Below are 26,668 nucleotides of genomic sequence, written 5' to 3'. Positions count from 1 at the left end.
CGAGAGAGGTTTGATGTTGTCCTCAGGCAGTTCTTTAAGAAGTTTCAGAGCAACTGCCAGACACTGCAAATGTTAGTTGATGTCAGCAATAAGCCAAAAGTGTTTTCTAGAAGTGACAGTGAGCAGAGTGCAGATGCTGTTATGCCCAACTGTAGATTTAATTAAATATCCTGACACAACTTTTTAACCACATTCAATATTTAACATATTGGCAGAATGAGATGCTGCTCTGTGAGTGGAGACATGAGCATTTATGGTTAATTTGATTTATCATTATTTTAATGTAAAATTTTTGTGCACCCCAATTGCATATTAATCATTTCATTAATTTAGCTTATTAGCAGACTTAAAACTGATTTCTCGGTTATAAAATATTCAGTTTTTGAGTTGCGTACACAAATGTTCTCTCATGATCATGTGGAAAAAAGTTAAAGGGCAGTGCAAGACTCTGTGAAAAGGCCTTTATTCATTTTGTCTGAAGCTGTTGGGCCATACCATGGGAGCAGTTATTAACTTGCAGCCATGAATAGCCAAACAGAAAAGAGACTTTTAACTGGTTTTCAAGCCTCTTTGATCCGTCTTTTTCCCCACATGAATGCCTGAGGGCAAATGTCCTATCAAACTGATTTTACTGCACCAATATAGATATTTTACATCCATTTAAAACTTTGTATGCCAGAGGAGCGGATGTTTTATATGCCATTCACACAAAACCATGTGGAATGCACAAACTACTATGCTATGTTGGCAAAAAGCAGTTTTCCTTCCTGACCAGTGGTTCCCAACATAGGGGTTGGGACCCCTATAGGGGTTCTCAAAATTAACCTTGGGCGTTACATAATGATTATCCTGTTATGAAATAAGAATAATAAGCTGCCACTGGATCACAAAGTCCTGGAGTGATTGAACAAATAGAAAGAAAATATTTTTTAGGCCATGATTGTGCTTGAGATAATGTTATGTGCCCATTCAATACAAAATAAACTGAGCTCATTGACTTGTTAGGATTTGATTGCACATGTTGATTATAGCTGCTTTGTTTTGTTTAGGTAGCGCCCCTACTTTATTCACTTTGAATGTGCAATTACACAATTTACGTAAACTAATTATGTCACCTGTTCCCACAAGATAATGAGCTGTTCAATTTTGTCAAATGATCAAGTTTCTAAACTGTCTTTACATGTGTTTAATTTACTCAATCATGCTTTGGCAATTTATTTCAATTACAGCAGATTTGCTGCTTTTTTTCTTCAATTTAAAAGGGTGCAATACAAACAGTGTGTCCTGTTCTCCTAGCATGGGCCTAATTAGCCAACATATTTACCATGCAATCTTGATTAGCTCACTGCTAAATGCAATCATTGTCACATTTCCAGTTATGAACACAGTCCACATTCATATTGATCAATGTGTCGGCCTCAGAAGACGTATTGTAGGAAAATAAGCACAGGGATTTTCTGTGTTTCCTTCATGTTGGTTACAAACCAGAGACCGGTACATGGAGACAGAAGATTAGTCAGCATTGGAAAGTCCACTCTTACCAGCAGGGTGGCCACTCCCAGGCTCCAAACACCAACTCAGTATTTGCCTCTGTGATCCAACAGAGTGTGCTGAGGCTCAGGGTCAACGAGGCCGTCACACCGACACCATTGCTGCTCAATCAGCATGCGATGACGTCTGATGATATCTTTTGCACTTTCTGTCAGGCGAGCTTTTAACACATCATTGTTTGATGATTTTCATTGACCGTGTCAGCAGTAGGAGAAGAAAACGTTTCCTCAAGGTGAAGGAAGCAATAACCAATTTGAAAACTCTTTAAGTCCTGTCAAAAGCAAAAGTTATTTTTATGGAGAAAGGCCCTCTTCAGATGTGTTATATTGTTATATATAGTATTTTAAAGTATGGATTATCATTATTAACACATGTGAAGCATGTTAAAACAATTGGTGACTTTATAAGATGATCATATGTATTGTATGTAAAATCATAGTAAAGTAATTGTTAGTTGTACTATAGCTGTCAGATAGAAAAATCAGTAAAAAGTTCAATATTTGTGAAAACTAGTATAGTACAGTCTAAGTACAGAGTGGCATGATATTAAAATCATATTTAAGTATAGGATGTGAGTAAATACTTTGCACCCATAACCATAATGAAACCATAAAGAACTAAATTTGTATTGATTTAACTGTATTTTAAATATTATAATTTAATGTATTGAAAAGGTTATTTATTCTAATTCATCTGACTCAGCCCTCTGAACCTCAAGATCCACCAGCGGGATAGAAAATCACATTTTCTTTAAACAATCTCAAAACTACACTGTTTATCATAGCCAGAAGCTGTAATAACCGTCACTATCATCAGATTTTCATCTTTCTGAAGGTCCTTGAAGCCATGATTGACTCGGCTGAGACCAACAGTCACGTAACAATAATTCCGTGAATCTTCGACAGAACTGCATGCTGCTGAGCACAGTGATGAGAGGACAGGAGAGGCTGCAAGTAGATGTTGTAAAAATGTTAATAGCTCAATATGTATAGCACGCAGAGCCTCTTTTTACTCCTACTAATTACTATTACTATTTACTAATGTTAGATAAAGATTTAATTGTTCATTTGTTGAATTATCAAAGAAATTCAACTTGCATTTTTTCCTTTTTTTATGATTTATGGCATGGTAACTTTGTTATACTGCACAAAAGACAGTTTTGAGTTCTCTCTTCTTGTAGCCCTGCTCGTGCTGTTTCCATAGAGGTTCAGGACTGTGACAGGAGCAAACAACGACCCAAAACTGCCGATGCCGTAACTTGTCAAAATGAGTTGCTTTTTTACTTTTGAAAATGACTTTAAAATATTGAGAAAATCAATCTTATATACTCTCCTGTACTGCACTGTAGTGAACAACAAAGAGAGCCTGCAAACACCGAGGCTGCTCTTTGTCGATGCAGAGCAGGCTGTCACTGAGCACAAACATGATACAACTTGTTAGAGTGGATTCAACTGAGATCCGCCTGCTCTACAGATAGCAGTTTCAGTTCTGCATTTCTAACAACTTCCAGCTGTTCGTGCAGAAACAGCACTGCAGTAGCTTTTCACACCTTGTTCATTGCTGACTTGTAAGAACATAATCTGCTGTCCATTTGGGTGATGAAGTGGAATTTAAAAAGGAGTAATGTGATACATTGCTGAGCACTTGAGGACCTGCTGAAGGTACCATGAGCAGTACAGTATTTGTGTCTCAGTATACTAACGTTTGTTGGCTGATCCGGTGCTTGTTCTGCATCCAGAAAACTCCATGTTCTCTGGTTATGCCCCTAGCAACCCACACACGATCCAAACACTTAACACTTGGAAGGAGGCAGTGCTCATTACTATTATTTTCCTTTTGGACTGTCAGATGGGCTGTCTGCTTCACTATTGCATGCTCTCCTTATCTGCTTCTCTTTCCACCCATGGTAATTGAGGGTGGCTGTAGGCCAGTAAAAGTCCGGAGCGAGGGTGGGGGGGGGGAGACAGAGAGCTGCTGGAAAGGGCAGGCTTTCATTCAGTAGAGAAACATGTGCACTTCTCCCTAAATTCAGTTTCTGTAAACCCAGGGCTGTGAACAGTGTTGATCACTGGCTCTCAATGAGAGGATTAACAGGAACTCACACAAGGGCTTGGACGCTTACCGGTAACCTTTTGCTTACTTTCTGTCTTTTTGTTTGGAAACTTATTGTATTTCAGAATTTAAAACAATGTCTCATTTGCAGTTAGAGGTTTTGGGTGTGTTTTTATGCATGACGATGTAAATGTCATATTTATTTTATCAATAGACATTTACATTCAGAGTATTAGAATCTACGGAGGCAGTTTTTGATCATTAAAGTGATTTTTTTTGGGCTGATTTTAGTGTATTTAATATATTTTTCAAGTAATAGTTTTTGCACAGTGTCAACTTTTACTTTAGTGTCCTTGACTCTGTGCTGCCGCAGTTGCACATTGAAGACATTAAGTCCAGTTATCAGTCCCTTGTTTGTGCTACTGTCATGCAAAGAATGAATGGAATCCGCTCAAGATTTCTTTCCTGGCCATTGTACTTCTCGTAAAAAAAATGTCTTTCATATTTCTTGAATCTGTGCAAGCCTCCTGCACAGTGCACCACTGTATTGCATGTATTGTACTCGTACAGTTTTTTTTTTTACAGATGTGAGAACAGCATATACACAAATAACAAAAGCTTTTGAGAGTGGGCAGCGATAAGATCTATATGAGCAGAGGTTCTACAAGACATTATTTAAGCTTTGGATTAGTCAAAAACAGATTTCTACGGATAGGGCTTGGCTTTTCCTTGCTGCTTGAAGAAGTTGGCAGGAATAAATCCCCCTGATCTTGGCAACTGTTCAGCAAGACCAGCAGTTGTTGTTTCTGGAATGAAATTTGCAGCAGATAAGTATAACTTCAGCAAGTCAAGGGGAGTTAAAGCATGCAAATGTGTTACATAAGGTACAAAACAAATAGAAAGGATCTATTTTTTCCTCTCGGAGCTTCATAATTCAAACACATTGTTATGGTTTCCTGCTACATGTCAAAATGTAAATGTTGAAGGGAAGTATAACTTGTTAAGCACAAAATCTGTGGTACAGTTTTTAACATATGTGTGATGACTCAGTGTCACCCACCTTGAAAGGGAAATGTGAAAACAAGTGAAATGTTAGTGTATTGGGAGAAGTCATTTGTTCAGCAGCTTCCTGAACGACATTTCCAGCTGGAACTAAACTGTGAATAAGTCTCACATGAATCTTATTGAGATTGAAAAGTATTGCAACAAAACAACTGGCTCAACCTAGAATCAATGCCATGTGGTGGTTACATTCACAGAGTTACAGTTCTGCCATTCAAACATCAAAACCTTGAGCTACAAAGTGTCTGTGCTGCCCCAATAACGTCAGAGATCAGTGGAGTCTGGTACTAACCTGCAACACTAGTGCACCTGTTTATTCTACTACATTATGCATGCATTAAGCATTATAGCATAGCATGCGTAATGTTGCATCTTTATTCCTGGACGGAAGGTTGTTTCCCTTCATTGTAACTAAATTACATGTGTTTAGTCAAAGTCCACAGTCGGAATTTCACTGTCCGATGGTGTAAATCAATTCCATGTGGCTCGAGCAGAGGTGTAGAAACACTTCGTTTGGGGAAAGTCAGTCGAGGGGAAAGTCATCCTGACTGGAGCCAATGAGGGGGTTTTCCAACAACCTCCTCCAGCTCTCTAGCGGGGGAAAATTCTGAAGAAAACGGCTTGCAGAGAACTATGGCAGCTAAACGCCTCCTTCAACTGTGTTACTTCAACCCTGAGTTTACAGGGTGGAAAAATTCAGTCATGTTAAAGAGTGTGACCCCTCTTTGGCTGCGCAGGAATAAAAGCTTTTGGGAGGCCAAGGGGTCATGTCCTAGCCACTGTTTTGTTGACCCTCACAATCAGATATAGCTATATAAGGACAATGGTCAGTTCCTTCCTATCAAGTTCCTTCCACTAGTCCTGCTTCTTCTACTGTATGCAGCATATCTGGTCTTCATTTGCAACTCCCTCCTTTTAGGATATCAGCAGTTTCTTTCTTTCACATGCTGAAAAATGTAGAAGATAATTGAACACAGAAACAACACAGGATAAACCCTGTCTACCCTCTGCTCACATGCACAATGTAAACACCAACTTTTATTGTTTCACCTGGTTCCTCATATCTCAGTTCATCTCTAATTCCATGAGCATGAACATAACCATTATTATACTCCACAATAATACTACATGTTGTTTGCTGCACATCTAGTGATATCATTGTTCAGCTGTAACTGAAATAAACATGCAAAATACAGCAGGTATGCAACATGCCATTTTTAGACATTAATCACTGTTTAAGGACAAACTGCAATTTGGCACGTAACTAAGTATTTGCAATGTCTTGCAACTAAGTATTTAATAACTAAGTATTTTAGCAGCATGTGATGGTAACTGGTTGAAATGTCTTCATCTGCTGAAGGAAGGTATTATGGTGTTATCCATTAGGGAGGTAAAGTGTAGGAGTGAAGCTTTTCTGGGCAGTCGTGTTGTACAGTATTCTGGCCAAAGGTGGGCAGAGACTGGCAAATGGCAGCAGATTTGAGGAAACAGCCGATAATCCCACAGGAAACAGTGAGCACTGGTTTAAGGGCAGTTGTGGTCAGAAGTTCAGTAAGTTGTTTATTTAGTAAAGCTGGCAGTGCCATGTAAGGATGTGGTGGATGAGGCTTGAAAGGAAAATGCTTAGGTGTACTGTGGCTGTGCAGCAGGACTGGAAAGATGAAGCGTGCCGCATGGAGGTTGGATGCAGAGCTCAAGAGTATAACTTTGTGGCTCAAGTAAGTGAATTAGGGATTTGTGGGTAGTACAGCAGAGTCTGTGGCAGCAGTGGGAGGTAGTAAGTGAATATCACTTACGAAAAAGCAAACATGGGCTGAGTGCTGAATTTGCACTTGATGGCCCCAGTGACAACTGCCTGCAGCTGATTTCAGCATTAACTCTGACAAACCCACTGCGCTCTACCTGCTCAGCACCAAACAGCAGAAGTTAGCCTCTAGTTGGTGAACATAGTGGAGCACTTAGCAGCTAAAGAGCAAGATATCTTTCCCTGGCGCTAGAGACCAAAAACAGAGCTAACAATATTGGACTAACACCCCCTAAGGGAATAGTAATGACTTCATATGAATGGACATTCGCCATATCAACTTCATAAGGTGATGATATGTCAATGTTGTTGCACTGCCTCAAGTGGGCGAAAAATCAAACAATGCAGTTTTAAGATCTTGTCTGATTAAACCATAAGTATTTAAATGATTTTTCTCTGTCTTAGATTTATTGTTTAGTGTTGTCCATTATTTTGACATTTAGCTGCCGTTTCTTCTAGTTTCAGTTTTTTTTACCCTACCTTTCGTAATAAGATTTGAATTACCGTGCTTATCTGTGCTTCACTTGTGCCTTGACCTAAGTGCAATATGCAGACAGTATTGTTTACACCAAGGCAGCTTATACAGTATGTGCACACTCCTCTGTACTAATGCCTATCCTGGAGACAGCCAGGCTTCTACAAAATGCACAGCTCAGTTGATGAAAAATCGAAATCATAACCTGTCCTGCTGTAAAATAAAACTGTTGAGTCACAAAAGCTAACCAAAAATAACTAGCAACGATCAAATTAATATGCAAAATGTTTGAAAATGAAACAAATGATTACAGTGTGAATGTATGCATGGACTTCCTGCTGTCATGCTTGAGTCATACACATTCATACAAAGCTTAATCAGATCACTTTCATATAACATTTAGGGTCAACTTTACCTCAATGCACAAATGCGGCTTTTTTGCATGTATATACAATGCTTGAATAATTTATTGTTTGAGAATAAATTCATAATTAATACAATGAGTGGGATAGTTTTGTGATTGAAGTCTATGGAGAGGGGATGGGCCAGAATAAATGGCAGCCAAACATCTCGATAATGGAAAAAACGTCTGAGGAATTAACCGTCTCAAATGCTTGCATTGTCCTTTTTCTTTTTCTCTGCAATACAAAGCATGTTTTTCCTTTTCCCTTTTCCCTGTAGGTGCACAATTGGAACTTGGTACAGCTGCATAATGGGTTACAGAGCAACATCCATGCATTGTGTCTTAAGATGCCTGTGCTTCATGCTTCTCCATTTGTTTAGTGCAGCTCAAGATGAAGACATAAGAAGTAAGAATGCTTCTGTCTTCATTGTCTCACACTTTGTTATGCTTGTTGTCCACACATTAAAAACTGGCAAAGGTGATTTCATGTACTGTAAATTCCACCAAACTAGATTTTAATGTTTTTTAATCAAACATCATTTTAAACTGCTGACTGTTTATTTCCTGTCTGCTTCAGGTTGTAGGACCGCACCATGTGATTTGGTCTTTATTCTAGACGGCTCGTGGAGTGTTGAAGATGTCAATTTTGAAATAGTAAAGCGTTGGCTTGTCAACATAACAACAAGCTTCAATATTGGACAGAAGTTTACCCAGGCTGGAGTCGTCCAATACAGCAGTGAACCCGTTTTAGAAATACCTCTGGGGAAGCATTTCTCTACCAAAGACCTCATCAAAGCGATGGAGTCCATTGAGTACATGGGGGGAAACACTAACACAGGGACAGCCATTGAGTTTGCAACAGACAAACTGTTTGGCCTGTCCGAGCGCGGCCCGTCAGGCATTTCCAGAATTGCTGTTGTCCTCACAGACGGGAAGTCTCAAGATGATGTTTTGAAAGCGGCCGAGGCAGCGCGGAAAAAAGGAATAATTCTGTTTGCAATCGGTGTTGGGCCAGAGACAGAAGTGTCCCAGTTGCAAGACATTGCAAACAAGCCATTTTCAACGTATGTCTTCTCTGTTGAGGACTACAAAGGCATTTCCAGGATCATACAGGTCATACGACAGAAACTCTGTGAAGGTAAGCAACTGCTGATCAGTGTCTGGAGCTGAAAGTGTTGTTCTGCTGAAATACTATGAGGTCAAATATTGCTTGAGTGGTATCTCTTCACCTAATCCATTTGTCCGTCCCTCCATTGTTCTCCACTTGTACCTATGTTTGTTTATCTTTCCAATTAACTGTGTTTGTCTGTTGCAGAGACTGTTTGTCCAGCAAGAATTCCCATAGATTCCCGCGATGAGAAGGGTTTTGATATTCTGTTACATTTAAATTTGGCTAAAAAAGCAAAGAAGATACAAGGGACATATTATGGCACTAAGGCCTATGAGGTGACATCTCGTCTCGACTTGAGTGAAGCTACCCGGTAATCGCCTTGCTTTTATTCTTTCTTCATCTTTACCAGTGTGTTCACAACTTGACTGACTTGTATATTTGGTCATCCAGGACCCTTTTTCCTGATGGCCTGCCTCCGTCATATGTTTTTGTGGCCACGCTGAGGTATAAAGGATCAGTGGTGATAGAGGAGTGGGACGTGTGGAGAATACAGACGCGTGATGGGAAACCTCAGATGGCGGTCACTCTAAATGGAGTGGAGAGCACCGTCAAGTTCACCACAACCAGTGAGGCATCTAGTGGAACTCAAACGGTTACATTTGCACAGCAAACAGCAAGGGTACGTTAACAGTGTGTTTTATTTCTTTGAAACAATCTTAGAAGGGCCCTCCACTGAGTTTACACATTACGATCAGTACACTTTTCAAAGAGAGTATTAAGCTACACAGTTGTATTTAGCCTTCTTCGGCTGTGTAGGAGCTTTTCCAAGCCTGAGAAAACTACGATGTGGGTGTTTACGAAACATAGATGGTCACACAAAGAGACACACTAAGTAAGCATTATGGCAAATGTACTATCCATCCTTTTTCACTAGAAATTAAAAAGTAGGATATTTTGGCCTTTGTCGCGTCGATTTCAACCATTCTTAATTTAACCTGTCTCTTGTGAGTCTCCCATCTTTATGTAGTTGCAAAGTTAAATTGCTGGATTACCTCTCTAAGGGTCTGATTGATTCATTTATGCTATAAATTCAGAATATAAATGCTTGTAGCTTGTCCAAGAGAAAGCACACTCATACAGGTAATCAATGGTATTCAAAGGGTATTCTCTTCATTGTATCAACACACTGTTTTAAACGATGCACCCCCAAAGGTTTAGGCACTTTCTTTTAGCCACACATAATACCTGTTATGTAACCAATCAATCCTAATCCTCCTATTCACATATCTAGACAGCTGGTATGAGCCTTTAGAGTGTTGGTAGCCTATTCAACTTTTACAGAGGCTAATGGACATCTCTATGATAAACAGATTAAAAACTTGCCTTTGAAGAAGTAGCACATATCATTTAACTATTTTCGAGAGATAGACAGACGATTATCTCAATTGCAATTTGTTCAGAAACTGCAAAAACAAACAGTCTTTATTTGGAAACTGTGTGTTGTGTTTCCGAGATATTAATCTTCACAATCACAATGTGCCTTCATAATATTACCAAATGAGTCTGAGCTCGAGAAAGGTTTAAAATGCCACAATTATTTGAATGAATTCTTCTTAACCATGACTAATTTGTATTGTCCGGGTCTTAACACATCAAAATGCCCTAATGAGTAACTGAGTTCCTTTGCTTTCTGCTATGAACAACAATTACAGCAATGTAAACGCTTCCTGCAGGGGGCAGATTGGTTTTTTTGAATGTCTTCATCAGCACACATCCAAGCACGTACCATAATATTAACCATGTTTTTCCTGTTGGTTTTCTATGACAACAGAAGCTGTTTGATGAGAAATGGCACCAGCTGCGGCTGCTGGTCACTGAGGAGGATGTTACTCTTTATGTCGATGACCTGGAGATTGAAACCCGACCCTTGGAGCCCCCTGTCGGTATTTTCATCAACGGCAAAACCCAAGTTGGAAAATATGTCCGAAAGGAAACAACAGTGCCAGTAAGTTTATTGACATCAAGAACCCAATTTTCACAAAATACACGTTTGGTTCCCAGAAAACTAATTCATAAGTACGGCAACTTGACTCTAGAAAGAGGGAACCGTTTCTTTAATGAGTTGTTGAGCAAACTCAGCACTGATATATGTTTTAAACAGCATCACACAGTTTATTGCTGTCTCCTGAGAGACATGCTCTACTCTGTGGATAATAAATCATTGGCAAAAATTAGCCTTTTTGTCCACTAGCTCTTATTAATCTTTGTTTTATTTGTCTCAATTGCTACATTTCGTGCCAAGCATTTGCAATAAATCATAATTATCCTGTGTTGTAATTTGCTCGACAGAAGGCTATATAGTGCATCATGTTAATGTAACGATAACGATATGGAAAAGAATAATAACTGTGTTTTGCACAATACATCCTTTTATTCTAATTGTTAATATGATGTTACACTTTTTTATTATGAAAAAATAGCAGAAATTGGACAATATATAATACCTCAGACATATGTGAGCAATAAGGCGTGTTTGTCATTGATGCATTTGTGGCCACAATGGTGGTGAATGAAATTAGATACTTAAAATAATGTAAATAATGCAGACATTGTATTATACTAAAATCCTGAGTACAACTCGCTGTAGATCATAATATAAGCAAAATATGACATATAAATATAATTTAATCACACAAAAATACTTTTTACCATGATGATGAATAGAAGAGAGTCTGTGCAGAAAATCTGTGCAGAAAAGAAAGAAGGGAAGAACATAAATCATTCATGACTTTTACTTCATTATAGTTATGGATATTAAGCCGCAGCCTGGCAGTGAATGTAATTGTGTGTACTGATCCATTGTTACAGGGATCATGTAGTTTTAAGCCATTTAACAGAGTCAATGCACTGTTGTGAGTGTCATGTCTGGATAAACACACGTGTAATTGGAAACAGATGTTGTAATAGGACCTCTAAAAGTACCACAATGCAATTTTAAACAACTTTAAATTAGCGTGAACCAACAGACCACACCAGACATTCTTATTGTGTTTAAACCTAAATAGGCTACAAAAAGTCATTATCATCAACAAAATGCAAACTGTTTTGTTTGACATTGATTTGTACTGCCAGCTCATAGTAATGTTTTCATGAAGCTGAACATAATATAAATCATATGTCGGGATCATCTCTCTGCTCACATGGTAACTGGAGGGAAACAGTCTATGGGACATTCTGGAGCCATTTTACCACCAACATCAACAAAATACCAAATAATGGAAGAATAGTGTAACGGTGCTGCAGAACTCTTCCAACCCTGAGGGAGGTCTGGCAACATATAGCTGCGTAATGCCGAGTGAGGGCAATTTAACAGTTGTACAATATCAATTTCAATTTATTAGTGGCACAGCACTGATAAAACCGAACTAAACGTTGCAAAATTATCCCCTTGTATGTTTTGTTTGCTTGTTTGGAGGCTCCAACAGTGGAGGCTGTGTTTTTAACAAGAGTTTCTTCTCTTTTTAAATCTTGTTCAGTTTGAAATCCAGAAACTTCGCATTTACTGTGACCCCGAGCAGAGTAACCGCGAGACTGCGTGTGAAATACCTGGAGTTGTAAGTACAAGAGTCTGCTTGGCACTGAACTTTTATTTCAGTCCAAAAGCAACAAAGATAACTTCTTCTCACCCACTTCTCACCTTGTTCAGCTACATCTGTTTCTGCTTTGAAACACACTATTTCACCATCAGTTAACTCCACACCTCATTCTGAATGGCATATAAAAAGGTCTTGATTTATATCCCGTCAGCTCAGTGTACTGTAGTATTGTGTAGTGAAAGTGTAAACTCAGCATATTCATTTCAAGTCACATCTGTTTATGCATCCAACACTTTCTTGGAGGAGGACCCATGGCTCAGCTTCAAACATGTTGCACTTAGTACAGTTTTATTGTCTGCTGGCTGTAACAGTGTTTGTGATGCAGTGGCCCATTGTTATGTTGGCTTTAAAACTGCTATAACCACAAAGCCGGTGCCAAATTAGTGTTTTTAATGTGAGGCTGATAATATCAAAAGAGTAGCGTAAAATTACAAATGCTTGCCAAGTATACCACTGCGAAAGATCAGATGCCTTTCTGGCAAAATATCACATAATTTGATTTAAAACCAGAAAGATATTCAGTTTAAAGTGTAGCAGGAAGACCTGCTTATTCAAAGTCAAATACAGATTAGATTTAGAACACAGCAGCTTTGTGATGACATTTTTTATTTTTCTTAAAATGTAATGTATTCAGTTTTCAGGTTTTCGTATTGGATTCGTGACATTTACATTAACATTAGACCATGAATTGATCGATTGCTCATTTTCTAGATGTCCAACCAATAGTCGAAAACTCAAAAAATGTATTAGTTTACGATTGTAGAAGACTAAGGAAATGCTCTAATATGTATACTTCTGTATCTACGCTCAATGTCTAGTCTTTGTTTGTTACAGTGCTCCAACAGTCCTGATTACACCGAACCAACTCCAGAACCTTGTGTTTGTCCTCCTGGAGCCCCTGGACGTTCAGGAATAAAGGTCAGTTTTTAAAGAAAACGTTGCCTCTCTCTATTATCCTTCATTCTTTCTCTTGTGTTATTTTATTGTTTTGTATTCAGCACATACCGCCACACTGAAAACCAGCCAAATTAGCCTGCAGAAATAAATGCAAAAACGCTGTGAGATATCAGAGAATAGAGTCTGTTCCTTGTTCAACACAGAGCTCAACCACATCCTCAGTGGTCAGACAGTTGGTTAAATATTTACTTTAAACAGCGGTATTCCTTTGAGATTAAATGAGAGAAGAATAATTAGCGATTTTGGTTGATGTATAAACTCCCTTCTGTTCTCTACAGAGCACTCGCAGATTAGCCTTGAGGGATTGTGTGCTGAATGTCGGATGTCGGATAAGCAAGAAGCACACAAGGTTGCACTTTACCAATAGGTCAAATCCAGCTACAGTCATTACAGCCTGTAAACACAGATTTCCTTTGTGCCAGAAACAGTCCTGTGTGGGAGGTTTTTGTTCCTTAATCTCTTAAATACACAGTTATCTGCTGAAAACTACAAATTATGGACGCACCAAATAGCCCCTTTTGTCCTGTTGGGCAAATTGCAGCTTGCCGTTGTGAGGAAGCTACAGTATGGTTAGCCTTGTAAGATCCTGCTGTAATGTACTGTTGGCTTGAAGCTAACCAGACCACTGTTTAAGATAAACACTGGTTAGAGTAGAAAATGACCAAAATAAGGATTAAAAACCTACATTTTCTCTTTTTATTGATCATGGGGTATCAACAAAATAACAGCAGCCCAGGTCATAAACCTGGGCATAAGACCTGCGAGAGCTATTGCTGTAGCAACAAGACTCTTTGTTAATAAAACCTACATGGGTTCAGGCACGTTTGGGTTCATAACATCACAGCTATTCTTTTACTACATTTACTAATAGATCCAAAATGCTGGGACCATTGAAGGCTGCAGATGTTCCTTATAACCCCACAGTGTCCAAGAACATCTTACAGTACATTCGATAAACTAACTCAGCAGGATGCACTAAATCAACACTCCCTACTCTCTATGGATTCATTTATGCTGCTTTGAGGTTGCATGATGGATGAAGACGTACAAAGAACTTGTTTAGTAACACATCATTAAATCAGCTCTTTTCACTTTCTTTAGGGAGACCAAGGAAACACCGGCAAACCTGGTCAGCCTGGACCTGCTGGTGCTGATGGTAAGCCTGTGAGTACTACATAGTTCAATATACAAATATACAGATCTTAATTGCCAACAACACTGTCACAGCAGCATCCACAACCGCATCTGAGAAAAGACCAGAAGCAATTGAGTTAATGTACCCATTAAGTCATGACAGTTGCTGCTTGTTAATTCAATGTGGTCAGAACCGCTTCAGTGGTAAATACTGTATACTTATTTACTCATTTTTCCAATGGATAAATAGAAAAACGTCTTATTATACCACTGGTGGCAGCACAGTTGTGATTTGGCTGATGAAAAACATCCAAAAGTAAACCTCATGTTCTACCACATGATCAAAAACTCACCGTGCAGCCTGGACTCATTTAGAGATCATGCACACAGTTGAGGGGGTTCAAATGTTTAACCAAATGTGTGTACCTCTCATCTTTTTTTAATTATAAGGGTATCCCTGGCATTAGAGCAAGTCCAGGGCTGCCAGGTCCACCAGGAGTAGAGGTAAAGAAAAATTCAGTTGATTTACCTTAACATTAAAATCAGCATCTCGAACAGAGAATTTAAAGCTGTTTCCTTTTTTTCCCCCGTCAGGGTCCACGTGGGTCAGTTGGATACAAAGGCGAGCCAGGGAGGCCTGGTGTTTTGGTAGGAAGGTCAAAAAGCACAAATGGGGACCAAAATGGTTTCATTACCATGCTGTTGCACTGATTTGTGACCACCAAAGAACAGTTTTGTAACAAGTCTGTTCTTTCAGGGTGAGAGAGGTGCGCCTGGATTACCAGGATCGCCTGGAAAACCAGCAGAGAAGGTGGTGATGTTAATTATTAAATACTTGATAATACTCTATCCAGATATTGGTGAACATTATTTTTTTTAAATCTAATTTAAGCATGAGAAGTGAGTAAAAATTATGAAAAAAAAGAAGAAAAAAAACGTAAAAAAACCACACTTTGAATTGTCAAGGTAAATCATCTTTTAATGAGATCAAATGTAGGATTGACAGGAAATCCCTGCTAGAGACATTAACCTGAACCGTTTGAACACCATCACATCAATCACTCTAGGAACCATGTGTTATGAATATAAAGCCAGATCCCCTGGGAGAGTAAAAAAAAATGCAACATCTAAACTGTCTGACAAGAGCATGTTGCAGAGTCAGCATGACGGGCATCAGAGACTTTTTAAATGTGTTCATATTTCCTGACTTTTGTTCTGGCCTTTCCTTCGAAAGCTCAAACAACACACAACACACTGTTTTTAGAGAGCCAGTATCTTGTATCTCGTGTTGCCTTGTTTTTGTCCCCCTCAGTTGCATCTCCTTCTTGCTCCTTAGCCTCCCAATTACTGTAAGACCCGAGGCAGAGATGCAAGGAAGATATGAAGAGAGAAAACCCAAGACTAAAAAAACAGATCATATGACCACAGAGAGGAATAGTTAGAAGTAAAACCTTATGTGTGACCAACCTGGCTTCAAAGCCCACCACCCTTTACACAAGTACAAATATGAAAAAAGCTAAATGTCAATGAATCTTCCTTTATCAAACCTGCTAAATACCTTTCACATTCAAGTCTAAGGAGACAATCTCTGAGCCTCAAAGCCCATTCAAAGTATCAAGATGTTAAGAAATCAATACACTAGAGGCAGACTATGCCTCGGCTGGACAACTGCCTCTCCCGCTGTTCAGTCGCACAGCCTGGAAAACATTATGTGCAGTTGATGCTGCATGTTCCCAGCAGCTGTCATGATCTATACCAATGTGTAGAAGACAAAAGCATATGAGCCACGGGGGGAAAGCACCTGCGAGGTGAAATGTGTTCGCTGCCACAAGCAGTCCAAACATAAAGTGAGAAATTGATGCAATAATCCATACAAAGGGTCTGTCAGATAAAAGCAAGCAAATGATCCAGCAGTTTGTGCTCAACGGGTACTTTAAAGGCCTCGACCACAGTCACAGCAGACTGTAGAAGAAGCTCGACAGTCCTACAGCTTTATCCAGAACTATTTTATTCGTCTGATCACAGTGAACATTTAGCGTTTAGCATTATTTTGAGGATCAATGAGGTAATGCATCAGCTCTGTCATATCGTCCTACCTTGTAATCAGTGTGACCACAGGGGTCACTGCCAGGTGGCTGAAATGGAAAACAATTCAAGCCGTTAACGTCATTTAAAAAAATGGTCTCAGCTGTTTGCACCTGGAGCGAAAACTCCCGTACCATCTGTCACAATAGAGATTCACTCACAGGTCCAGGATGTATCAAATTAAGTTCTGTCTAGTGTTTTGGACAGTCTTCTTCAACACACTTTGATTAATAAGTGCAATACTTTGATTTTTGGCCACACACAAAAGAGAGAGAGAGAGCACAACTGGGGACTGCACTGCTGAAGAACGTCTGGATTTACTGTGTCTTTTTTTGATCTTATTTCGAGTAATGCTTACAAGATGAAAGGATCATGGCTTTTACTGGTCTGTGAAAGTGCTCTTTTAAAACCCCATAATTAGACATCTAATTAGTGTAATGGTCCTCGGCATCCTGAATGATGAGATGAGCATCTAGACGGGGTTCACTGCTCGGGAATTTCCATCACTTCTTACATGTCAAAGAAGGACAGCTGCTAAACATGTTAAAGAGTTTGGAAAAGCTCTGTTTTGAATAGGTTATACAAACTGGAAAATATACAGCAGGCAAGGCAAGTTTATTTGTATCGCATATTTCAACAACAAGGTAATTCAAAGTGCTTCACATAAAACCATTAAAAGCACCAAAACATAAGGCATTTCAAAACAATTAAGAACATTCATTGAAACATTAAAAACAGTCATTAAAACACTAAAAAGCAGTGGAAGACGCAGCAATGCAGGAAATTGATTAATATCCTTGAATATGGTTCAATTAAAGGCAGCAGCAAACAGAAAAGTCTTCAATCTTGATTTAAAGACTACAGTACTGTAGATGAGAGTGTACATATTTTCTCTCTGAAGTTAAACTTAGTTACAGTGGTGCTTTGAGCTAAATACTAACGTCAACATGCTAACATGCTCACAATGGCAATGCTAACATGTTTACCCAGCTCGGTCTCACCAAACGGGGTAAGAATGACACAATAATTAGTAATTAATTTACTGGGACTGACCAACCAACATTGTCGTCATAGAGCCATAGTGCTACCGTGGCTACAAATACATAAAGCATCCCTCTTTCTAAGAAACACTAAAGAGCTCAGATACCTTTGGCTCCTCCACAATTCAAACTCCAGCCATTTGGCATTCATCTTAAAATCAATTTTCCTAGAGGCCAAGTGAAAACATCCACAAGTTTTGGTCTGGGTAACTAAAGACACTTTATGTCTGGGCCAAGAGATGGTTGCACTCTGGGGAAACTAAATGTGCTCCAAGCACCGCAGAACAATCTCTGCAGACCGAGAGGTATTCAACCAGCCTCTCAAGCTTCTCTTCAAGTTAGAGGGAATCCTAATTTTGTAGAGTATACGATTTTCTATGGATGTAAACGCATTTACATCTACCTTTCCAAATTGTTCCCATATTGTAAGACCACCCAAGGGTGTAGTTTCATTTTCCTGGCATAGGATCTAGTGAACGGAAACATGAGATGTCTGCTAAATTAAGACAGCAGTACATACTTCAAGGACAAAAGAGGAAGAAGTATTAGATACTTTGCCAAAAAAATTGGATATGTTTGTGTATTCACAGTCTGCGATACTTGTTCATGACCACAGTCATCAATCACCGTTGAAGAGACATTTTATTGCGAATTATGTGGCCATCCAGCCTGTGATAACAATCCCTGTAGTTCATTAACACTGTAACTACATTCATCTTGACAGAAATCAGAGCAGTAGGAAACCCGTAGCTCAGCTGGGGGAGTGAGCGAAAGCTCCTTATCACAACTTCCCTGCACACCTGAGATGCAAACCAGTCATTGCTTACACTGCGAGCAGCTGTCCATGTCTATGCTCCATGTCGTCACACAAAGGGGTACTGCCTAGCATTTGCAACACAATCCCCCAAAAAACAGTGACGCTTCCAGCAGCATAAAGACAAATAACGCGCAAAAACTACCAGTTGGCTTCCATGATTGTGCATTTACTGCCCCGGCTGCAGCTCTTCCAGTCTGTGGCACAAATCCCTTTGTCATAGCTCTTTGTGCAATTTTTAAAATGCCTGAATGGCGCAGTGAAAAAAGTCACTACTTTAAGTTTCAGTCCAACTAGTTGCTGAATTCATTGTCAAGCCCACAAAAAACAAGACAATTACTCACTGCACATTTGTGACCATGTAAACGTCACAATGGGTCTATGAAGTGCTCTAACATATATTGTCTTTTCTCAGGGCTCAATAGGATCCACAGGAATTGCAGGGTTACCGGGGAAAGCCGGTCAAGCGGTAAGGATGCGGACAAATCTAATGGCTGCTGAAAATTACACAAGAAATATATCAATCTTAACTGGGTGGCATGGTGTTTCCAGGGAGAAAATGGAAATGTGGGACCTCCTGGGCCACCAGGTTATCCAGGAGACCCAGTATGTATAAAACATTTCATCATCAAATCAGAGCTTATGTGCCATTATAACCCTTTGTAAAAACCCTGTACTCTGGTTTCAGGGCCTAAATGGGAGAAATGGAAATGTTGGATTTCCTGGAAGACCTGGTCAAAAGGTTTGTTTGTTTCGACAGTGCAAAATAGTATCTTACAAAGCTCATTCAGGGATTAGGAGAATAATAGAGGCATGGGGTTGGCTAAGCCTGACGATTTTTAAAAGGAATTGCTGCTCCAAAGGGTTTGTTTATGTTTGGCAACCATGGGAATGCAGTCATACGGTGCTGGTGTCTCCCTTGTCTTTTCCGAAACCACATTTGACAACTTTTGTACACATCATTTAGATAGGAATCTATCAAGACAAGGCAATGATTAATGATGCTTTTGTTTCTCTGATGTATAAAGGGAGAAGCCGGGGACAGTGGCATTCCTGGTGTTGATGGAAGGGAAGGCCATCCTGTGAGTTGTAAACACAGACATCACTCATTGTGCATGTTTGGGATTTTGTAGGTTGTTTGAGCTTGATCTTTACTTGCACTCTTAGCAGTTGAGGATGTTATGCAAAATACGCATGAATGAAATATGAAATATATCTCTTATTGAGTTCAGCTTGGACGGAAAGAAAAGGGGAGCTTCATTTATGTGGCAATCTACAAGTTGTAGCTGACATCACATTATAATGACAGAAGATAACAATAGGCAAATACTGTACTGGTTTTATGGATTACTCAGACTTGCATGCACATGTTTTACTGTTGTGTGTGTTAACGTACTGTCAGCAGTACAGAGAATACCCCTGACAGCCAGTAAATTAGGGGTATTTCCCCTGAAGTTCATCCCAGGATAACCCTGTTATGTAACCTGCAGGCTCATGCTATAATCTAAGGCAGTAAAAGTAACTCAGCGAGGGAATTCTGTGGCGCTCTCGCAAATCTGTTTTAGGAAGAAAGTGTTTCAACTGGGCAGCCACCCCACTGATCATGATTATAAGTGTTGTCCAAAACTTTGTGATGAGTCTACAAAAGATGAGTCAGTTGCTCCACAAGGCTGTAAGCCATTTTCCCCCACCAGAACAATAGAGTTAGCGATGTATCCAAGGAGCCAGGATTAATACCATACTTCCTCAAGTTAAAACACGATGCAGTTAGCGCTTCAATGTCGGCCCCGAAGACGGGGATTTCTTCTCCTATAGGTAGAGTGTGAGTGTCTGGGTGGCTCTAACTATGTATTCTGTCTCTCTGCCTGCCAGTCAAATCCATCATTAAGAACATATGCTACTTAAACTTCAGTTTGAGGCAAACACTGAGCATCTGCATGCATTTATCTCACAGGAAGGTAACGGCAAAACAAAAAACTAAAGAGGGCTTTCCAGGGTAGTTTTGCTGCATGTGTTGAACCACATCAACTTGCAATGTATTAAAACCATTTATTTGTAAATTTGAAACTACTTTCCCTCTTTTTCCTACGTGCAATTTAAATAGCAACTACTTTCTTTAGTACAGTATTGCATTTATCAGCAAGGAAAACAAGTCAAGTGTAGCACAAAGGATTCATCCAAAGATTGTACACTTGTCTGCTGCACAGACCGCGTCTGTTTGAAGAAGGAAATTAAATTAAATATTCCTTCAAAAAGCCCAAAACCATGTTTCTCTAGTACAACTAGCCATGTAACATTTCTTGGTGCAACATGTCAGTTCAATCAGTTCCTTTTATTGAGCAGTTGGATACTTCTGTTGCTGACACAATGAAATAATTATTTCACTTTAAAAGGACGTAAACTGGAACATGTAGTCATTCATGCTGGTTTTATTATCAGTTCAGAAACACTGCATTTGAACACATGCAGTTTTAGTAAAATGTGTCAGACAACAGACCCATTAGAAATGTTTTTTTCTTCTTTTTTGGTGTTCTTGAACATATTGATCTGTAATACAGTATGCTGTGTTTCCTTGCTCCCAGGGTATGCCTGGATTGCCAGGAATTGCAGGCCTGAATGGACAAAAGGTGAGCTCCTGTTCCTAATGTATGCGCAAAATAAACTGATCAATGTTTTTTGTATCATTCTTTGTGATCACGTTTGACTGACATGATTTAAGGGGGAAGCTGGTTTGCCTGGATCCAGAGGCTTCACAGGATCAACTGGACCATCTGTAAGTTAACAGCTGTTATAGACTGTTTGTTTGTGTTAATATTGAATCTAAAGAGTTTCCAAAAACTATTTCTTCCCCCTCCTGCAGGGTGAAATGGGTTTACCTGGTGCACCTGGTTTAAAAGGATCAATTGGACCCAAGGTAATGCCTTTTGAGCTTCTTCAGACAGCTATGATGTCAGTGAGGCAAAGCTACGATGAAGAGTGCGGAAATAACAACAGATTTTCGTCTTAGTGACAGTCATCAAAAAGATTTAATAAAGTATTTAAAATGGATAGACTGTGCACTAAATATAATGTGAGTTTATCCCCTGCTGCATCCCTGGGGCTGTGAGTGCACTGGCTCAACCTGTGACCCAGAAAAGTCAATACTGCAGATCAATCCACACAAGCTGGCATTAGCAACCGACAAGCTGCAGGCCGAGCCTTGTTGTGATTCAAGTCGAGTCCAAGCACAAAAGGTGCAACATCTGCCAACAAGTACATGGGTTCAGAGTGGCTTGATATGATGTAACATTCCCAAGCTCTATGTCATGCAGTGTGCACAGTGTCTTCAGTTTGTAAAAGGTTAAATCTTTGAAGCTTTCTAACCAACGAGTTGATTGAAAGACATACAGAGCTGCATAGGTCAGCAGCATTGCATGTTTTGTTTGGTCCCTGTTTTTCTAAAATACACTTTAGCACAAGTAACGATCTCTTGGCCACACTGGCGGTGCTAAATTAAGGGATGATCTCGCCCTCCTGCTTTCGTCAGTGGAATTTTAGTGAATATGTAAGCAGCCTGGCTTGTTTGGTCTGGACGCTCTGTCTCCTAATCACATTTCATTAGCTGATCACCCTTTAACAAGCCAGTCGGTATTGGTAAATGGCACACAAGTGAAAAGCTAGTTTATGAAGAGGCAGGCAATACTTTTGATTTTATGGCTGACCTTCAGACTGCAATTACCAAGGCTTGTTCAACTGGAAAAGAACGATTGGACATAATTAAACGTCTAGCTGCACCAAAACCTTGTGAAAGTATGCTAAAACTTCTGCACGAGTCAATGAAAATGAATTATAATAAGGGAGTAAAAATACTAGTTGCAGTCAAGCAGTTAGTGATATGATGCTGTTTGGATGCTATTGCATTGTTTTCTGTAACATAAGACATGTTTTATTTCTTAATCAAGGGGAACAAAGCTGAAAGTGGAAGTCCGGGTATACAAGGAACACCAGGGCCTGCGGTATGTTTCAATTTAAAGATTCTAATATGAACCAGGTGGCTTCATGTCTGAACATGTTTTTATCCACAATGTCAATAAGCATTTTTGGAAGTTTTATGTCCTAGAGTATGTAAATAAAGACTGCTCTGTATAATGATTGGTGTTAAACTGAATACTTTTGAAGGGGAGTGGAGGAGAACCAGGGAGAGCAGGTCAGCCGGGGCACACAGGCATGCCAGGCCTGAAGGGAAGCAAGGTATCTTACATTTTGTTCTGCCAATGTTGTGACGCTGCCGTCTCTCCCCCTTTCTTTTCAGGTTGAAAATTCATAATTTGTAGTTGTTTAGTGGTAAATGTTAACCCAGCCTGGTCGAACATACCATGAATGTGCATTAGTTCGCCTGAAATTCCAGTTGTAAGAATGAATTAACTTCCATACCTGGAAAAAAAGTTTAAAAAAACGTACAGCACAATCAGTTTGCTTAGGCAAGAACTGACGTAGTCTTTCTCAGCAATGTCATCACCACGTTATTTTTGGACATTTATAAGCCAGATATGCAAAGTCTTCACTGGGATTTTTCTGTAAACCATTTGATACTTGTGTTTGTTTCCCTCCCACTAAATGTAACGTATTAAGTTATAATCCATGTCTTATTTATTTTTTTGTCAGGGACAAAGAGGAAATCCCGCTGAAAGAGGAGAGACGGTAAGATTGGAGACAAAACCTACACTGTCATCAACGCTTATCTAGTGACACAAGCAGATCATGTTGACCTCTGTAACTTTAATCTAAAATAATAACTGGAATTGAGAGGTTAAGAGGACATTATAAGCTTTAAATAAAAGTAAGTGCAATTTATCATCATTGGGTGCTGTATTAAGACTTTGGTCCAAAAGAAATTGGACCAAATGACTACCAGTGATCTGTGTTATTAAAATCAGTGTGGAACTTATTCAGTAATTGTTGTAAGGCGTATCTCTTTTAGTTGATGGATATATTCTCCTTAATTAAACTTCAAGATTGATTATGGGTTTGGAAAACAATCATGTGTGTTTTGGAAGTATAACTGGATATTTGGCGCTCTACTGACTTCCATCATGGTTTTCTCCATTATGCTTAACTGGATCAATTTCATGTCATGACAGCAAAATAAACTCTGGAATGCAACAATGAAGTGTGTTCATATTTATGTAATTAAATCGAATGAGTAATGTGACGCCTTTAAAACACACTATCACGTTATGTTTTAACCTGAAGTACTCTCTATGGTAGTACTATATGCTGCACGTACAGCAACGACCGGTGCTTGAAACAAAGGATTTCAGATGCTTTTGTGACGTTGATCTATAGTCATTTTCTCAACAGGGAATGAAAGGTGAAAAAGGAGAGCACGGTCGGCAAGGGGAACACGTGAGTTTCTTTGATCAGCTCTGCTGTTTGATGAAGACTTTCAATAAATGGACACAAGTAGTGCAAACAATACACAATTAAAATAAAAAAATCGAATCATCAAATCAAAATATTTTGTAAGATATTTTACTGTTGTGCAACTTAATATATGAACTACTCCCCTCATGAATGGTCCATGTCTGTTTCTCTGTTAGATAGCAGGAACGCTAAAAACTGTTGTATAGATTTAAATGAGGATAGCGCCTCCATGTGGCCATTTGTTAAGCCCTTTAAATCTTCATTCATAACTCCTGAACTATGAAGTTTAGCAACATATCATAGTTGCAATACAAGTCTGATCCATATAGGCCATACCCACTTATGTGTACAGGGATTTTATATTTTTACTTTTTGCACAACTTCTCATCCAAACCATGTTTGGTACTTATTTTTATACATCATATATTTATTTGTATGACTCTGTAAGTCTGATCCTTTAACTATGACTATGTCAAATTCTTGAAGGCATGGTCTCAATCTACATGATAGGCACATATCAGAGTGATACTGCAACATCTGATGCTATTTAGCCTATAGATGGTGCTACAACCGCTTTACACCCACTCATTGGTCATGAGTCTGGCTTCACATTTTCATTCATATTAAACCCTCATATTTCCAAGACTTAGGCGTACTCTAAAATTCCACAAGATTGTCTGTCTCTGAGCATTTTAATACCAGTCTAGACGCAGATCTTCTGTTATTACAATAAAACAAACGTTGAGGGTTGTGCAACCTTGTTGATGGTATGTGCTTCCTATTTTTAAAGACTTATCCTGACTTTCATTGACAGGGCTCCACTGGTCAAATTGGACTAAACGGAGAGGTATGCCAAACTGAATGCTTTAATAACTGTACCTCTATCCAACCTGAATTGTTGTGTCTATGGTTAACCCTGGGCTGGTATTTTTTGCCAGAAAGGAACAGCAGGGGATGCGGGGCAGAGAGGTCAAGAGGGACAAATGGGTAGGCCCGGACAGTCGGGTCAGTCAGGCCCACCTGGCCCCAGAGGGCTGCAGGGGGACAGTGGTCTACCTGGCCCACCTGGACCTGAAGGAAGACCTGTATGTGCTACACATTGTGCTAATGTTACTGTTTTTTAATATGATAGATCTGATATTGACTAACATAGTGGAATGGACAGATCTATAAGATCCATCATTTTTATTCCAGACCAGTCAAGTGGCGGACAGTCACATTCGGCAGATCTGCAGAGATATGCTTCAGTGTGAGTATCTTTACAGACTGATGATGAGTTTCTTTGTTATTTCACCACACATCTGAAATAATTGTACTGTCAATCATCCTAGCTGAGCTGCATTTATTGTTGCTGAGCAACCAGCAGAGTAGCTGTACCACGTGTCAAAGCCGGCCTGGATCTCCTGGTCCTCCAGGTCCAACTGGGCTCCAGGGACTCAGGGGTCCTCCTGGACTTGGTGGATCCAGGGGACAGCCGGGCCGCCCTGGTCGGCCAGGGCACCCTGGTATTAATGGGCTGAAAGGTAAAACCAACGTCAAAGTCTGCAGTATGTTATTAAAGCTGTTTTGCAGGATGGTCAATCAGGTACACTTGTGATTGCAGGAGAACCAGGTTTCATGGGTGAGAAGGGGATCCCTGGCCGGACCACCATTGGAGACCAGGGGCCACCTGGTAAATCATGTGGCTAGTTATTCAGTTTCACAAATCATTCACAAAGCCATGAAGCTAATTTGCTGGGATTCGTTAAACAAAGACTTAATCCTTTCAGTGCTGTGGACCGTTCCTTTGAACTGATCATGGCTTTTATCTCAACAGGTCCTATGGGTCCCCAAGGGTACAGTAAGCCAGGTCCTACAGGTAGGCCTGGACCCCCTGGTCTAAACGGAGCAGAGGGTAAAAGTGGTAATCCTGGCATCCCTGGTCAGCCTGGGGTGTGTGATCCATCCATGTGCTACAGTAGGATTATGAGGCGGGATCCTTACAGCAAAGGGCCAAACTATTGACGTAGTGGAGCGTCACTGCAGGCACCAGTCTAGAGCTGATCTGGAACAAACGGACATTCTCAGGAAGATCTCATCTTTACAGTCTCGCTCTGTCGTGGAAACAAAACGGACCTCCTCTATCACCAATTATGTGATCTTAGACAGTCAACAGAACTAGATCCTATCACATTTTACTATGTTTGTATTTTGTATCATTATTCACACGTCTTTGGACATGCTTTGAGGTTTTAATGGTGCTACGATAATTAATACTATGCTCCATTTAATACCTCTCATCTGAGCACCTCGTACTCATGTACTTCATGTGTGTCTGGATCTCTCTCTGGGCAGTGTGGCTGGTGCATTTTCCCATATTGCCCCGTGGTGTTGCTTCATTGCATGTCACTCTCTAAATTTCCCCCTCACATTGGATTAGTGCTATATCTTCTGTTAAAAACACACACACATTCTATTATCTATAAATGAAATGTTGAATGAATTGTTTCACGATAAATGATGTGTGAAAGACTGTGATTTCCTGTAGCTGATTGTGACCTGCTGTAAGCCTGTTCCTGAAGCATTTAGTTTGACTGTTAAGCTCTTAACTCTTATGAAAACATTTTAAAACAGATAATATTGTGTATCACCCAAGATAAATGAATACTTTCCCTCCTATCACAATCATTCAATCACATACCATTTTACTTCAAGTAGGAAGCAACATGTTTAAAGTTTCACTGTCTAAGAACATGCTGAGATTTCACTTTGAAATATGTCATTTATGTTCTCAAGGCTTTCCTTTCATTACTGTAGCAGGTATTTTATGTTATTTATAAAAGAGTCATAACTGTGTATTTCAGCCGTGACATGTCTTAAACAGCTTTTGTAATTTTATTATTTTGTTAAAAGGTGACTTTTGTATGAATCTTTCTCTCTTTGTTTTACTAGAATTAAAATATCTTAATGATTTGTGAACGTAGTTTGGTCTGTGCTTTGGGCTTTAAGTTTCAGGGTTATTACAGGAGTTCATCACATCATCGATCGAATCTTTCTCCTCGATTTAAAAAAACCCACTTGTTCTTTGTTTTTTGTGAGCTGTGAACTTTTACATTTTACTGCAGCACCAAAAAGGATGTAG

General features: G+C 39.5%; 1 protein-coding gene across 3 annotated transcripts; it reads left to right on the top strand.

The window, feature by feature from the left end:
• The first annotated feature begins 3,593 nt into the window (after window positions 1-3,593).
• col21a1 (collagen, type XXI, alpha 1) lies at window positions 3,594-26,596 on the top strand. Of its 3 annotated transcripts, XM_031841717.1 has the most exons (29): window positions 3,594-3,675; window positions 7,626-7,753; window positions 7,925-8,485; window positions 8,663-8,828; window positions 8,909-9,137; window positions 10,290-10,463; window positions 11,995-12,072; window positions 12,949-13,032; window positions 14,173-14,235; window positions 14,656-14,709; window positions 14,800-14,853; window positions 14,963-15,019; window positions 18,560-18,613; window positions 18,697-18,750; window positions 18,833-18,886; window positions 19,173-19,226; window positions 20,727-20,771; window positions 20,864-20,917; window positions 21,005-21,058; window positions 22,086-22,139; window positions 22,303-22,374; window positions 22,789-22,824; window positions 23,485-23,529; window positions 24,362-24,394; window positions 24,486-24,632; window positions 24,742-24,796; window positions 24,879-25,070; window positions 25,151-25,219; window positions 25,364-26,596. In XM_031841717.1, exons 2-29 carry the CDS (start codon window positions 7,657-7,659, stop codon window positions 25,549-25,551), a joined length of 2,877 nt encoding a protein of 958 aa, XP_031697577.1. In that variant the 5' UTR covers window positions 3,594-3,675; window positions 7,626-7,656; the 3' UTR covers window positions 25,552-26,596. The 3 variants fall into 3 exon arrangements, with proteins under 3 accessions (XP_031697577.1, XP_031697572.1, XP_031697565.1); XM_031841712.1 differs by lacking the exon at window positions 3,594-3,675 and having other exon boundaries at window positions 6,098-7,753; window positions 14,963-15,016; XM_031841705.1 differs by lacking the exon at window positions 3,594-3,675 and having other exon boundaries at window positions 6,098-7,753.
• The last annotated feature ends 72 nt before the right edge of the window (window positions 26,597-26,668 follow it).

The sequence above is a fragment of the Anarrhichthys ocellatus genome, unplaced genomic scaffold (genome assembly GCF_004355925.1).
Source record: "Anarrhichthys ocellatus isolate YVR2014 unplaced genomic scaffold, GSC_Weel_1.0 scaffold3, whole genome shotgun sequence".
Lineage (NCBI taxonomy): Eukaryota > Metazoa > Chordata > Actinopteri > Perciformes > Anarhichadidae > Anarrhichthys > Anarrhichthys ocellatus.
This window is presented reverse-complemented; position numbering and strand designations above follow the sequence as displayed.

Bases quoted from the DNA above. Each gene is read 5' to 3' on its own strand.
- col21a1 (XM_031841705.1), top strand. From the start codon at position 7,555: ATGCTTGCATTGTCCTTTTTCTTTTTCTCTGCAATACAAAGCATGTTT. The intron at 9,138-10,289 runs GTACGTTAACAG...CTATGACAACAG, and splicing joins TTGCACAGCAAACAGCAAGG to AAGCTGTTTGATGAGAAATG. The intron at 10,464-11,994 runs GTAAGTTTATTG...AATCTTGTTCAG, and splicing joins GAAAGGAAACAACAGTGCCA to TTTGAAATCCAGAAACTTCG.